Source organism: Vidua macroura, chromosome 13 (assembly GCF_024509145.1).
Source record: "Vidua macroura isolate BioBank_ID:100142 chromosome 13, ASM2450914v1, whole genome shotgun sequence".
NCBI lineage: Eukaryota > Metazoa > Chordata > Aves > Passeriformes > Viduidae > Vidua > Vidua macroura.
In genome coordinates this window covers 9,469,667-9,485,509 of record NC_071583.1, presented here as the reverse complement: position 1 = coordinate 9,485,509, position 15,843 = coordinate 9,469,667, and the positions used below count along the sequence as shown (strand labels likewise).

General features: G+C 41.9%; 1 protein-coding gene across 2 annotated transcripts in view; it reads left to right on the top strand.

The window, feature by feature from the left end:
- SETD5 (SET domain containing 5) overlaps window positions 1-15,843 on the top strand; it is a 65,192-nt gene that overhangs the window by 31,844 nt on the left and 17,505 nt on the right. For both annotated transcript variants that reach the window (XM_053988974.1, XM_053988975.1), the window contains exons 6-16: window positions 90-277; window positions 1,323-1,361; window positions 2,895-3,137; window positions 7,927-8,075; window positions 8,395-8,512; window positions 8,934-9,043; window positions 9,329-9,575; window positions 9,766-9,846; window positions 12,192-12,479; window positions 13,337-13,654; window positions 14,145-14,387. In XM_053988974.1, the coding sequence (XP_053844949.1) occupies window positions 90-277; window positions 1,323-1,361; window positions 2,895-3,137; window positions 7,927-8,075; window positions 8,395-8,512; window positions 8,934-9,043; window positions 9,329-9,575; window positions 9,766-9,846; window positions 12,192-12,479; window positions 13,337-13,654; window positions 14,145-14,387 (2,024 nt within the window). The remainder of the gene's footprint in view (window positions 1-89; window positions 278-1,322; window positions 1,362-2,894; window positions 3,138-7,926; window positions 8,076-8,394; window positions 8,513-8,933; window positions 9,044-9,328; window positions 9,576-9,765; window positions 9,847-12,191; window positions 12,480-13,336; window positions 13,655-14,144; window positions 14,388-15,843) is intronic.

Genomic DNA, 15,843 nt, shown 5'->3' with positions numbered 1-15,843 from the left:
GGGGCAGCAAGTTGTCTTGATGAAAATGGACATAAGGGTAAGCTCTCAGGGATGAGAAGCTGTTGCTCATGAAGCACTTGTCTCTCTAGGCGGGGACAGCAGTGCCACTGAGAGCTGGGATGAAGAACTCTCTCCCTCCACAGTGCTGTACACAGCCACGCAGCACACGCCGACCAGCATCACGCTGACTGTCAACCGCGTCCGCAGGAGCAAACCCAAGAAGAGGAAGAGGAGTACAGAAAAGGCTCGCGCTGCTCCAAAGGCCAAAAAGATCAAGGTATGTGGAGTGAGAAAAGGTTGCTGAAGTTCCTACCAAATGCTGTGCAGAGCGTTGTTAGGAGCAGGTTGACAAGCTGGCAGTAGACAAGAAATTTTTGTTCTGTCAAGAATTGCTCTTTTGGGTGTAATAATGGGACGCCTTGTATTTGTGACCTGCTGGAGTACGTGGCTGTTGGTTTAAAAATTACCTTGCTGGAACTCCACCCTTATTTCCCAATGCTGTCCATTCATGCTCAGCGCTTGGACTCAATTACATACTTTTTCCTTTTGCTGTATTCGGGTTTGGGGAAATAGCTTTTGGAGTCTGGCTGTTTGTGGAAAAGGGTCAGTGTGTGAATACAACGAAAAATGAAGGGAGCATGGTATTTTTTAGCAGGCTTTGTTGAGGAATTTGAGCTGCAGAGCTTCTTGGCACTGTTCTTCAGGGACAGAGATAGTGCCTGTGTGGAAAACTATGTAGGTAGTGATGAACATTTGTTGAGGGATGACTTTACTGTCTTGTTTGTGAGGGTTTGGGGACTGAAATAATTTTGGATTGCTTGTATTGGAATGCAAGTGTGTGAGCAGCTGGTTCTTTCCCATCATCTGCCAGCTTTACCATGATTTTCCACAGGTTAAGTTTCCCTTGAAGTTCTTCTGGTAGGCAATGATTAAATAAAACGCTGGGGGCAGGAGCTATGTGTGGTCTGGAGGGGTTATTTTGTTGTTGTGAACCACCTTGATTCCGTTGCTGGACCTTTCTTGTATCAAAGCAAGTGACGTTAGTTAGGACAGTTTTGGTTTTGATCTTGACATTTTTATTAAGTGTGAGGTAGGCTTTTTTGGTTCACAAGTCATAGCCATCAAGCTTTTCAGCAGTTTCCACTGGATTTGCATTGCAGAGTCTCTTTTCATTCAGGTCCATTGTTTCTTGTGTAGGTTTTCCTATAATTCTTGCCATCTTTTATCAAGGATTGGAGTAAGATTTAGTGTGGTTCTGGGACCCTAATTCTTAGGAAATATATAATATTTTGTTTTTTCTCTCTCTCCTTGTCTGGGGACAGGCTTTTCGAGAGGGCTCACGAAAGTCTCTGAGGATGAAGGTGAGTAGAAATGACAACCCTCTGTGTTGGTGGTGGGGTTTTTTCCGCGTTATTTTGTCCCTCTTTTTGTTTGCCTGGGGAATGTCTGATTGTTGGGCCAGCCTTGTAATAAAGTCAAACCTTACAGTGCACCAGAAGGAGGCCTATTCAAAAGGGTATCACAGGAATTGCCCCTTGAACCTTCCATTTGCTTCTGATAGCTTCCAGTCAGATAATGCAATCCAGTTCCGAGAGGTGATTGATTCATGGCAGTTGGGAGTGGGGTGTTTGATGTAAGGGATGTAGAACTGGTTGTGGCTGCTCTTCTGTGAGGGCAGTTATTGTTTGATTGCATCAAAGCTATTTCAAGCTTGGACATCAAAGTAGTTCACAAGTTTAATATTGGGAGTCCCTAGTAGTGCTGCCTTGTTTTTCTCCACATCCTCTTACTAGGGATGTATGGGACAATATATTTATCTCTGACTTCCTGCAATAGTGTAGGTGTGGCCATTGAATAGGAAGGTTATTTGACAAAAAAAAAGTGGACTTGAACTGTGAGCTGCATTTGTTTCTAGACACACAAGAGGTGCCTTAAGGTTTGCTCAGTTCCACCTGACCCCAGTCCTGCAGCTGGCAGTGGCTTCTAGCAGGTGACTCAGAGGAAAGGGGACAGTACTGTGGTGTCCCTATGCACTATCTCCATAGTATGCCAGTGACTTGAGAGGGTAAAAATGCATGGCAACTCTTACTGGTTTTAATATATATGATTAAAATAATGATTGCTCTTCACTTGTCCTTATTACTAAGACCTCAGTGTCATATGTGTCTCAGTGCTTTATAAGCCAGTTGAGTTACTGAGCTCTGGAGTATTTGTTGAACTACTTCACCTACTGCCAAGTAAAGAATGAAGCTTATGTGTTTTTCTTTCTACCAGCTTCTGTTTCCCCCGCCTTTACAAGACAGTCTAAACGGATTACCTGGTTTTGCCCTCTCTTCTTTACTCTGCTTAGGACTTGCAGTTTTAACCCTGTGGGTATTAGCTTATGCTCTACATTCAGTTTCTTGAAACTCTGGTGACCATTTAGCTAGAAGGTTCAGGACTATTTTTGGATCAGTCACTGCAAAGATTGAGATGCAGTCAGCATCACTGAGCATTGTGTTAGCCATGAGTGGGTTGACTGTAGGACAAGCCTACATGATATTTATTTGCCTTTGTGTGTTCTGTGCCTTTGCTTTTTTTTATGTACTTAATTATTTTTCCAAAGTAGCTTAAATTTCTTTTATGGCCATGTGCTAGCCTAATTTTATTTTACATAGCAGTGCCAAGTACCAACTTTAAAGAGGTCTTAGTTCTGCACAGAAATTTCAGATTTCTGAGTGACACTTGTACAGTGTTCTGGAGGGTGCAGATGCTGAAAAATGTGTCCTCATAACTGATGCTTATATAGCTTGGCACTGATTTGCCTTTTTTTATAGCTTATTCATGTGCTTGGAGCAATGCGGATAGGTTTTCCTGCTGTGTATTATCCATTCATTCTTTGCTGTTTGGTGCAGAATTCCCCATCTGAAGCACATGCCTTGGATGAAAACACAGCTGAAGGGTGGGAGAATCGGATCCGCCTCTGGACGGACCAGTACGAGGAAGCCTTCACGAACCAGTACAGTGCTGATGTGCAGAACTTGCTGGAGCGTCACCTAAACTCTAATAAAGACTATGTGGGCAAAACTGCTATGCTGGACACAATCAACAAAACAGAGCTGGCCTGCAATAATACTGTTATTGGGTCCCAGATGCAGGTAAGAACAAGCAGGACAGAGGTGGAGTAGGTCAGGGCATGGGTGAGCAGTATTGTAGCTCAGACCAACAGGCATAGGTTTGATACACAGTGAATCAGAAGTTACGCCAGTACAGAGAGAGATTAACAAATATTTGCATTAGACCAAATTAGTGATGCTAGGTTGGGGATATTTTGCACATTTCTGTGATGTGGTTAAGAGGTATTTTGCCATAAATACTTTGGTCACTGCACAGCCTGAGACAGAATCAGATCTGTCACTTGCTGGAGATAGGAAATTTCCTGCTTTCCACCTGAGTTTTCCAGTCCACTTTATTTATTTTTTATTTTATTTCTTGACTCATGTTGTGTGGAAGGCTATTTTAAAGAACCTTTCAGCATTATTTCAGTATTTTAGATTATTTGGACTCCTGTAACTTCCAAATACTGCATGACTACAACTGACTTTAGGAAGCTGGTCTCTCCCTAACTTTCCAGCGATGAGCACTGGTTGGTGTCTTGCCATCTTTATGGAGTGCATGTAAACAAGCAGAAACCAGAAAACAATGTGTTTGTGTGGTGTATGTCTTCCCCACTCATACTTTTCTTAGCTGTTGTTTCATCTTATCTGTGCTTTATTGAACAAAGTACAGCTTTCCTATCCAGTTCAGGCTTTTCTGGGCCTTCCTTGTCCAGGAGAATGGAGATAGTTGCATCTGAAAGGGTGGGCTCCAAAAAAGAAGTGGGGCACTTCTTCTGTATAAAGGGAGCAAAGTCAGAAACCTGAATATCAGGTATATGTTTGTGCTTGAATCATTCTTGTTTATATCAGCTGACTCACTCAGTGAAGTTCATGTGCTCCCTCCTACCTTTCCCTCTGCTTTCATGCAGGTGAAGCACTTCAGGCAGAGCACAGATATTGCCAGTAAGGGAGAGTGCAGAAAGAGGACTTTGGACCAAACTTTCTTCCATTCTTGCCTCTGGTTCTGCAATAAATAAGATTTCTTGGGGGTGGGGGGGTGGTGGTTTGGGAGAAACACTTCTAGCTAGCCTTTCTAAAGAGAGCAGCTGAGAAAATTTAGATAAGAAAAAGTCCTACTTCTCTAGAAATCTTAATATTTTTGAGACTAATTGTAACCAATTCTGTCTGCCTCACATGGGTTTTAGGAAAAGTCCTGAAATAAGTAATAAAACACATGCTGTGTTTCTTGATATGTGTACAGCACGACACAAAAAAGACACCAAACATAAATGTGCTTGTTCTTGCCATGCTCTTTCAGCCTCTCCCTTTCCAGTACAGACATAGGTTTTCCCATAGGAAAATGTGGCCAGCATTCCAAATCAGAAGACTTTGTAGTTTCTCTTGGACACTGATTAAAAACTAGGTGGCTGTCTTGGGTTGCTGCTTGTCAGCTCCTATGTCCTGCTGTCTCTGCTCAGGCGGTGGCTGTGGAGTGTTGTGAGGGGCACCTGCATAGGTGTGGAGCACCTGCTCTCATGCACTGTGTTCTATTTTTGTTTCACTCCTTTGTCTCACCTTTGGTAGGCAAACTGAGAAGGCTTCTTGGTTTGCATCAGTTGTCTCTTAACTAGGTATCATTATTGAATACAAAAATTGCTTTTCTGTGAGGTAAGGGAAAATAGGTACTTTGAGCTAGGAAAAAATCAGGAGGCTGTGTAAATATACATTTGCCAGCTGTGTAGAAATATTGTTGCTGCTCTCTTTGACCATGAAGACTCTGGAGAGAGGATAAGGGAATAAAAACAATGTTTTATTATGCCCTGCATACTCTTAATAGTTCAGAAAGTCATTTGACTTCAGTCAACAGTGATGCAAATATATACTTAGAAGAGATTGAGATGTGACCTAAAAGCTTCCTCAAACCAGGAAGAGTAGGGAAAGATGGGTTAAGAGTTATACTGGAATAGGCTGCTTGGGGAAGTGGTGGAGTCAGTATTCCTGGAGGTATTTAAAAGACTTGTGGATGTGGCACTGTGGGATATGGGTTAGTAATGGACTGGACAGTGGCAGGTTAACAGTTGAACTCGATCTTAGAGGGCTTTTCTAACCTAAATTATTCTGTGATTTTATGATAAACCAGTTCTCAGCTGTCCTCATGATGCAGAGGGAAAGTTGTGAAAATATGAAGCTGTTTAGTGTTATGAATAAAATCATCTTAGTCCTGGCTACTGCCAGTTGCTCGACAAACCGAAAGCTGTGAATCACTTTCCTGACTGTTGTTGCCAAACCAAACCCAGGGTTAGTATTTGCCCTTTGCTGCCTCTGATAATTGCTGACTTGAGCTCAAACCCCTGACTGATTTCACATTCTGAAGTGAAGAGCAAAAGGGCCTTTATAAAATAAAGCCACTGAGTATTATGCAGATGTTGCTCTGCAAACATATCAGAACAGTTTTGGCTGATGAGCAGTCAGCAGTCCCTAGCCTGTGACATGAATAAAATCATTTGTTCTTTTCACATGTGAAAGCATGGCAGCTAATCCACATCATATTTCTAAATTCAGAGAATGAAAACAAGCTGAGCTGTGTCTTACCAGAAGAGCTGTGAGATCATTCCTGTTTCAAATAAGTTATACAGATGAAGAGTTTCTTCTCTTTCCTGCATGGACTTTCTCCTCCTCTAACCACCCCACCTTATCCCACCTATATTCCCCAAGCTGTTTTCTGGCATATGGTGAAGAGTAATACATGAAAGATAATATACAGAAAAGTCAGTCATGGGGCAAAGGTGAGAGTGAAGGCTACCAGACATTAACTTCCGAAAGGTATGATCTCATTATACTCTTAGAGTAGTGGGACAGTTTAGGTTGGGAGGAACCACTGAAGGTCATCTGGTCCAACCCTCCTGTGTAGGGCCAGCTTAGGTGAGAAGGTATAAAAACAAATCAATAATAGTATAGAAATATTCAACTGGAGACACACTGGGTCCTAATTCATCTAATAGCTTCAAGTACTTTCTTTTATCTCCAGTCATACACATACACAATAAATAAATGGTCCCATTTATTTATTCTTTGTTGCCACAGTTGGATAGTACAAAGTGCTAAAAGTAATTTAGCCACTACTCTGTGTAGTGTAAACAGTCTCATCCTACAGCTCACTCATATTGTGGGTTTGTTGATCAGAAATCAGGACCAACAGTGTGGCTTCTTAGTCTGGAAATAACATGTTTCTGTGGACTTAGGAATCCTCTGTGAGCTTCTGTCAGGACCCAAGACCTGAAGAGATGAACACCCTGCAAGGCTCTTCAGCGTCTCCAGCACATATATCCAGGTTTTCCCAATTGCTGGCAGATAGAGTGGTATAAGACAGATAAACCCCATAGGCATGACAAATGTGGCACTGGATTGTATCTCAAGAGGAGCTCTGGACCATTATTCCCATCTGAATAGATTTCAAATTAATATTTTTATAAAGCTGTCTTTATCCTGGATCTGAGTGAGAGAAGTCAACAAATAGATCTTACTTTACTAGCTCATCCAAGATCTACAGTATAATGTCTTACAGAAACAGCAAAAGTCATTTTCTTGAGGGGATTTTATACAGCGGAGATAGAAGATACCAGTCAGAAAAAAGTGTTTAAAAGACCTGTGTTTCAGTATTCTCATGTGCTCAGTACAAGGGTTTTGCTGGGTTCCCATTGCTGAGTGCTGCCTTAAGACATTAACTTTTATTTCCACAAGGTTAGAACATCATGTGTTCTGTCATTATTCAGGCTGAGCCCCTTAAACAAATTTTTATCCATTTCAGCAGAGTGCTCAGTAGCTGTTTCTAATGAGAGTTCTCTCAGGAAAAGTTGGGAACTTGCTTTCAGTAAAATTTTGTAGTTTACTCCTAATTTAGATACATGATTGTCATTATTACCAAAGTCAGAACACTTATGCTTCAATTCACTCTGGAAAAGTATCAAAACTGGACCCTTATGAGCAGAGAATAGAATGCTTAGGAAAGAACAGGCAGAGCAGTGGTGGTGAGGCAGCCAGTCATCTTCACATAATCTTTACTTACAAAGGGGTTTAACCTGTTAAGTAAGAAAAGTACTTCATTTTTACGGAATAAGTCTTTCCTATACCCTAGTGCTTATAATATCCCTTCCATGATTCCATAAAATATGTCATATTTGGATGTCTGTACTTAAAGAATGTTGTGGTTTCATGCTGTCAAGACACATTGTTGTGAAAATCAATTGTAATAGAGCTGTAGATTTTAATATATGTTTTAATGAACTGTCACTACTTCATTAAAAATTTAGTTACTCATGTTAAAAAAAAATCTTAAAATCAACAGCACTAGCTGAGCAGAGATATGTAGAGAACTTTCTGGATGGAGATGGAAATTGCCAGCTTAAGTCTTTGGCCTGTTTGCTGGAGTTTACCATCCTCTGCAGAAGGAAAAGCTTGCATTTTTTCCTCTGAATGTGTGACAACCCCCAGTTTAAGGAAGATCTGAATTATTATGGCTGTGAAAGTGGCTATAATTGCAAAGCAATTCCCAGTTAGTAGCAAGTGACAGGTCTGGTTATGCCTCCTAGCTACAAGACTGAAATACTCGGTCTAATAGATTTGTGAGACTGTTGTTGAAGGAAAGGAATAAATACTGTTTGCTTTTGATAAATATTATCAAGGTTATTGGTCATTACTAAATGGTTACAAAAGAAACAACATATTCACCTGGCAGAGTTTCTGTGTGTCGCTATTAGAATATTTTTTCTTTTTATGTAGGTAAAATATTCTTCATGGGTTAGATGCCTTTGTTTCAAATTTTCCTCTTTTGCTCTGGTTTTTGTTACAGCTGCAACTGGGAAGGGTGACTCGGGTTCAGAAGCACCGGAAGATCCTGAGAGCAGCAAGAGACTTGGCACTAGATACCCTTATAATTGAGTATCGAGGGAAAGTTATGTTACGACAGCAATTCGAGGTCAATGGGCATTTCTTCAAAAAGTAAGAGTACTATGAAATGATGGGTATGAGAGCATCATGGCACAGAGAGACTGGTGTCTCTATGGGATAGTGCTCACTTACAGGGTCCTGTCAGCTGTGCCTTCCATAGAAATGAGAAATCAGATTTATCACCTCAGCTTGATGCTCTGCTTATGGACCAAACCCTCTGACATAGATCTTTTAAATTGTTGGAAGTACATAACCCCCAGAGCAATAGTACTGATGGAAGTTCTGCTTCAGTGAAGTGAGGGATACCTGTTAACAACAGTGCTGTGGGAATTGGGTATTTTGGGATTGAGATGTTCTTTTGCTTCTCCAGGCCATATCCCTTTGTGCTGTTCTACTCCAAGTTCAATGGCGTTGAGATGTGTGTTGATGCCCGCACCTTTGGTAATGATGCCAGGTTCATCAGGCGGTCCTGCACTCCAAATGCAGAGGTAAATTCTCTCTTCATCATCACTGTTATTGCAAATGCATGTTTTACATAAGCTTAGTGCTTTCTCTAACTTAAAATGCACTAAATGCGGTAAATTCTCTGTGTCTCTTGCTTGTTTGATGGTTTATACTTGGAATATGAGACAGTTTGGGAACATGAGGGAGGTTTTTTTTGAAGAGAAAGATTTCTTTTATGTCTTTCCTTTGGCTGCACAATGATACTGAAGATAAGCAGGTGGTAGTAGTTGTAAGTGGAAAAGCACAGTATGAGACAAGAGCAGTGAAGCAAGCTTTTCCCTATGGAGAATTTGGGATAATTATTCAGAGTAGAATAAGAGCTACTTTGCAAAAGGAGATTTCCGTCTTGGAAGTAGGAAATGCAGCGTGTGGAGATGTCAGCTTCTATCTACTTCGTTTAACAAGGTTCGTCATGTGATTGCTGATGGGATGATCCACCTGTGCATCTATGCTGTTGCCACCATTGCCAAGGACACAGAGGTTACCATCGCCTTTGACTATGAGTACAACATCTGGTGAGTCCCTCACCTCGCCCAGGAGCTCTCCACTGCCCTCCTGGACTGGACATCTTCCTCCAGCCCTTTCCTCGCATTCTACATATTGCTCCGTTTTCTACTGAATTGCATTTCCCGGCTATTCTGTCCAGTTCTGCTGGCATATTCTACAATAGAGGCCATAAGGTAGCCTGCTGTCCTTGCTTTGGCACGTGGTGAGATGTTTAGTAGGAGATGTATTGAATGTCTCTGTGCAGGGGTTGAGAAATGAAGAGTGACACAAATTATGTTTGTGTTTTGGAGCAGCAATTATAAAGTGGACTGTGCGTGTCACAAGGGGAACCGGAATTGCCCTGTGCAGAAACGTAGCCCAAATGCTGCAGAACACCTACCTCCACCTGTTTTAGGCACACTGATTGGGGCAGAAACACGCCGGCGAAAGGCCCGTCGAAAGGAGCTAGAAATGGAACAGCAGAGCGTTGCGTCGGATGAGAACAGCAGTCAGCAAACCGAGGAAGTTCCTGAGGGACCTGCAGCAGTCAGTGACAATGAGGTAAAATCTTTGCCCCCTTGTTATATATGTTAGCATTCAGTGCTGCAGGAGCCTGATCCAATAGCATTGGAATCTTCAGAACAGAAACTGCAGGAAGTCTTTTTTTAAACCTTTAGCACCTTAAATTACCATAGAAATCTTGGTAACTTTGAAACAGTACTGGGTTACTTAATCTGTATTTCTATCTCAGGTGCCAGAGAAGGAGGAGAAACAAGAAGGGGAGAAAGAGGAGCCTGTAGATGAACAGGGAGCCTTGGTCCACAGCAGACGGGCAAGTAGCTCTCTCTGTCTGGGTATCACCCTCTTTAGGACTTGCTTCATGCAGTGACCAACAGGTCCAGTTGGATATTTCACTTGTTTGAACACAAATCCCATCTGTTAGTGATCTTCAGTAATTTGATTAGCAACAGCAAAAAAACAAAAGGGGGAGTAAAAAACCACCCAGGTTTGGTTGACTTCAAGTCACAAGATTTATGTTAGGGTGCTGCAGATTAGGAGATATGTTATAGATTTGTTTCCTCATTGAAAGGTTTAACTGTTACTTTCAGGGCTGTTCTGTAGTCTAAAACACGCCTTTAGCAAAACCATCAGCACCAGATTCCAAAAAGGTAATTGGACCTTTTTTATGTTCCTGCTGCCCTTCCTTATTGCCAGCACAAGAATTTATGGCACTATATAGAACCATAGCAGAGTTTGAGTTGGAAGGGACTATCAAAGGTCACCTAGTCCTACCCCCCCCTCAGTGAGCAGGGATATCTTCAATTCCATCATACCATGAACAAGAACCTGATTTTTCTTAAAACTTGATCATTTTTGCTGGGTTAGATTTGTAAACGGGTATCTGTTCAGTGTATGGTTTCATAAACATGTTGCCATGTGAGGAAAAGAGTTGGGATCAAGTTGCAAAAGTCAATAAGAGGGGTATACCACCAAGAGTACTATTGGCACTTACTCAGGAAATCTCTGTGTTTCCAAATTATTGTCATCCTAAGCAGTCTTCTTCATCAAAACATATCTTAGTGCTCTGGGATCTTTGATAATGCAGTCCTTTTTTAGCCTTCATCTTTACTGAGTAGAGCTGGTGGATTTTTTTCTTGTGTTGCTTATGGCTCCTGGGATTGCTGCCTGGATTAGAATGTTTTATGTGTGTGAATGGAGCTGTTCTGGCTCTTAATTCATTAATTTAAATAAACAAGAGGAAAATCCAAACAAAAATGCAAATATACAAATAAAACTACCAACCAACCAGAAACCCAAGGAAGAAAAACAGAAAAATTGCTCCCATCCTTTTACCAGCCAACAAATGTATTGAAGCTAAGAATTCCCTGTTTTTCTTTGCTCACCAATATCATAATCACCTGTCTTCCTCTAATCAGGGATACGGATCTGCCAAGTGTGAATTTCCTGAGAATGATTTAAATGTTAAGATAGTGCAGCAACCTGGAGAGCCAAGGGCCATCCAGTGGAGAGATGCTTGGATTAACTGATGGATTTTTTTAGAACAGATGAGATAAAGCAGTCAGTTTCCACTGAAATTTGAATGAGAGCAGTCATCCATCAGATTGGCCTTAAAGCTTGGAGGGAGGATTTCATTATAACGCAGGGAGGTTGATCTCTTTTTGGGACAGAATAGTTCAGTAAGCCTAAGTGAAGTGTTAGTTTCCTGTCAGCCTTTAAGCCCTGTTCCTGTAGGTTGCACCAGTTAATCTGCTTTAATGTGATTCAGTTTTCTATACTTGGCATCAGGTAAATACCCATCTCTATAGTTTCCCCAGTCCCTTGGTGTGTGTGTAGTATTTTTTAACAGAAAACTGTAAAGGCCAGGCCATGGGCTCCAAGATACTTTCTCCATGATAAATCTCAGAAGACACTTGACCCCACTTCTTAAAATCCACTTGATTCTTGCCAGTTACTGCAACCTTATTGTACTGGGCTTTTTATATGCATAGGTACCAATTATTCCTGACACAGCCAGGTGATAAAATTTCCTGTCCTTTGTGTTTACCTAATAAATTGACTTGTTTTGCCTCTCTATTCTCTCATGTTCTGTTTTTCTTATCCACTATGTAAGCTGCTTAGACCAGAGCTTTTATTTTTGAGCTGGGTCATCTTCTGACATTCTTGCTGGGAAAAGAATGAATCTGGAACATTTTAATCAGTTTGTGTGGTGCATTACACTTGCTGCAAATTACTTAATCATGTACATCTATTGCCCCTGGCTTCTGTTAGGTTGGTCATTAGCACATAGCTCTATTTGTTTCCAAGTCATCTCTCCACTCTACTTATGCTTTCTTACAGTTTTTAATTCTTCGAAGTTATGCATTTCCTTGTGGCTGTTTTATTAATATAACTCTGTAGTATCTAAGTGGTCCTATTTAAGAATAAAGTTGAGTTCTTCTAACTTGCACTACAAACACATGATTATGTTGTTATTCTGGGAAATTTGCCATATTGAAAAATGCAAATAACTGATAAGAACTGCTTCTCTCTGTCCTCTGTCTGGCTTTTGTCACTGCTGTTTGGTAGTTGTTTTCTTTGTGCTGCTTCCCATATCTGTTCTTGCTTGTTTATGTGCGTAATTCACCATGCTTACTTTAATTTACCCTTGTGTTGTAGTCCCGGGAAGACAGGAAGGTAGAAGCCATCATGCACATGTTTGAGAACTTAGAAAAGAGAAAGAGGAGACGAGAGCAACCAACAGACCGTAACAGCACTGATGCTGAAATCAATGTCAATTCTGAAGCTCCTGAGTTGGAAGAAGTAAAAACAGAGACTCCTGAAACTGAAGATGGAAGTTCAGTACTGAGTGCTCCTCCTCCTCCTCCTCCTCCTCCTCCTCCTCCTCCTGTTTCTAACAGTACCAGCAGTACTGGGGTGAACACACGACGGTCCTCCCAAGTAGCGGTAAGATGAAGATAGAACTGTTTGCTGTCTTGTACGAAGCTCAGGTGCAGCATTTTTGATCATAAGATCATTCAGGTGGGGAGGAGCTTTGTGGGCTTTCTAGCCCATTCTGAGTTAGGTAGGGACAGCTCTGAAGCTAGACCAGGCTAGCCAGTGTTTTACCCAGTCTTCTCTTGTAAACCTCCAGGGATGGAGATTGCACCTCTTCCTGTTCATGACTGTTAGGCTGAAAAAATTTGCCGTGTATCCAGTCTGAACCTCTCATTTCAGTGTATGTCCATTGATGCACCACTCCATCTTCTTAGTGGCTTCAGGCTGTTTGTAGGAAGACTGCTGTTACATCCCCCTCAGTCCTCTCTGGGCTGAACAAGCCCAGCTCCTTCTCCAGGTGAACCCTTTTTGTACTGGTCTGAGCTTAAGCTGGATGCGTAAATGCAGTGATGGAAAGTGGAAAGTTCTTTTCTTTTTTTTTCCTTTTTTTTTTTTTTTTTTACCCAGTCTACTTTGGATGCATGTCTTCCCATTTTATGGCAGGGCTCAGACACTTGCCTGGAGTGCTCCATGTCAGCTCAGGTCAGGAGTCAGGAATAAGAGCAGTTATCTTGAGACAAGCAGCAAGTTTCCTATTGCTGCTTTCTTCCTAAAGACCCATGTTCTGTCCTTTAAGAATGCAGAAGACAAAACGATAATGTGCCAGTGTTGAAGGGTCCCCAAGGCCATCTTATGAACCAACACAGAGTCCAACAAGATTTTGAGAGTCAGGTAGTGTCAATAAATAAATCTCAATTCTTGATCCTGTATGCAGAGAAAAGGAATACTCTTAGAGGTGCTCAGACTAATGACAGTTTATTTTGTAGGATGCTGTCCCCGAAAAAACAGTGACTAAGCCAGCTCCAGCAAAACCCTCCAGGCCCCGACCAAAAAGTCGCTTCTCTCGATACCGGACCAGTTCAGCACAAAGACTGAGAAGGCAGAAACAAGCCAGTTCCCAGCAAGCTGAACTCACACAGGCTGTCCCAGAGGAAGGAAACACTGCCAGCTTGGTAACCACAACAGATGTCAGCAGTGTGGAAGGGCCAGGAGAAGGCAGACAGTTGACAGGATCTGACCCAACTGCTATCCTGGCTACAGGATCCCAGTCTAAAGTTGCAGTAAAGTACCCCAAAACAAAAAAGGTAAATATAACCAAGTGCTCAAGGTTGGGATGGCAGGTGTTCATTTAGGGTGCAACAAAGAGGTTAACTTTCAGCTTAGAATTGAAGACCAAGAAGGAATGTTGTCTGCAACTGTCATGTACAAGCTAGGATAAAGTTGGAAATGAGGAAAAATTGCAGAAGATAGCAGGCAGCTGCCACATACTGGGCATAAATTAGTTGTTAATACATTTAGTTTTGTGTCTAGAAACTAGTTTTGAACAGGGTGATCAAGTTTTTGGAGAATCTTCTAATAAGATGAATGGAGCATAAAATTGAGCTACTTCTGTGATATTGGGTTTTGTCTCCAACAGGTGAGAATTGGGTTTGACACAGGAATTCCTTCCTGTTGAGAAGGAGGGAGGTTTTAGCGTGTGGGCTGACCTGGGCATTGTTTCCCATACACCATTGTGCCATGTTGCCTTTCTTCTTCACCTGTGCTGGTTGCACTGACGTGTGTTTCCTCCTTCAGTACCTTGTTACCGAATGGCTGAACGACAAGGCAGAAAAGCAGGAGTGTCCAATTGAGTGTCCTCTGCGCATTACTACAGATCCAACAGTTTTGGCAACTACCCTAAATATGTTGCCAGGTCTCGTGCACTCCCCGCTGATTTGTACCACACCTAAACACTACATCCGCTTTGGTTCACCTTTCAACCCTGAGAGACGTCGAAGGCCCTTTCTGTTGGATGGCATTTACAGCTCCTGTAAGAAGGTATGTTTGCTTGTGTCTTACCTTTACACAATGTATGCTCATCTTACTGGCCCTCTTGTAAAGTTGTTGTGTCCTTTTGGAGTTTATTTCCATGTATTCCTACTGAGCTAATGTGTTGATGCAGTGTCCAGGCTATGACTGCTGACCTCCTTGCCAGAGTTCAGTTTTCATCCTTGCTTTTTGCCGTGGTAGAACAACTGTTCTGTGACTGCCCTTTTAGAAATATGTACTTTCAGATCTGCAGTGGCTGTTAATTATCCAGCATACACAATTCAAAGAGTGTTGATTGCTTCCCTTAGAAAGTTTTATGTTACTAATTTCACAGTCAGAGGATGGTTGGCATTGTGGGGATAGGACAGTGTTACAGTGGACTTCAAGAATCCAGTGCCTCGGCTAAGATTCATTGTCTTTGGAGAGCCTTTGTGGCTTAAAAGCTTTGAGTTTGCCTGTTCACAAGAACAAGTCCACAGCTCTTTGTTTGGCATCACAGACTGTCTATCTACAGCAGATACTTGAGGCCATGCAGAAAGCCTGAAGCAGGCCCAGCTAAGGATTTAGTTCCTCCAGAGATGACCAGTAAATGCCAGTATTTACCCATCTGCAAGGAAGGCAGGGTAGTTCACTCAGTCAGATTTGTATTGGAATCTGTCTTCCCTGATGCCTGTTGGTTTTGCTCAGAGACTTTCCAGTTCCTGTGTGATTACCTGAAAACAATTATACAGAAATCTTTCCTACTCTCCCTGTCTTGGTGGCTTTCAGGTATTATGTCCTGGTTTCTTTGCCTTCCTTTGTTTGAGGGTATTTTTCCAGAGAGAATCTTTGGACTTTACTGTTTTCCACCTTCAGCCAATTTGTTGTCATGCCCTAACAGTCTCTTCAGTATTTCCTTCATAGGTAAAGCTCTTCATGGTTCGTATGTAGATGAATGACAACACCTTGTCTTTTTCTGTGTGCCTGGGCAGCCTCCTCATGCATCTTTAAGCTGAAAACTGCAAGGTTTGAGCTTCTTTTGAACCTTAACAGTGTCTTTGAGCCCCAGGGAAGAGAGAAACATCCAGAGCAAAGCTGGCAGAGTTATTTGGAGTTCTGTGCTTGGTGCAGCTGCCGTACAACTGGCCAGCAAGCTCAAAATTGAGGGAAAACTATTGTCATGGAACAATTCTTCCAATCTGTTGCTATATTTGACTCTTTTCTAGTCAAATGATAATTCTCACTGCTGGACAGGGAGTGGACTAGTCTCATCTCACTATTGATGGCTTCTGTTTAGTCCACACCTTCCTTGAAGTTGTGTCCAAGACTGGGTGTTGTGTTGCAGCTGGGACATTTTCAAAGCAGAAAAGTTGCTTTGTGTCTTCTGACCTGTACCCATTTTGTGCCTCCCAATATGACTGAGTTTTCTTTGACAGGTTGATTTGAACTCATGTTCAGTTCATGATTTTGTATGTTTGTTAGAACA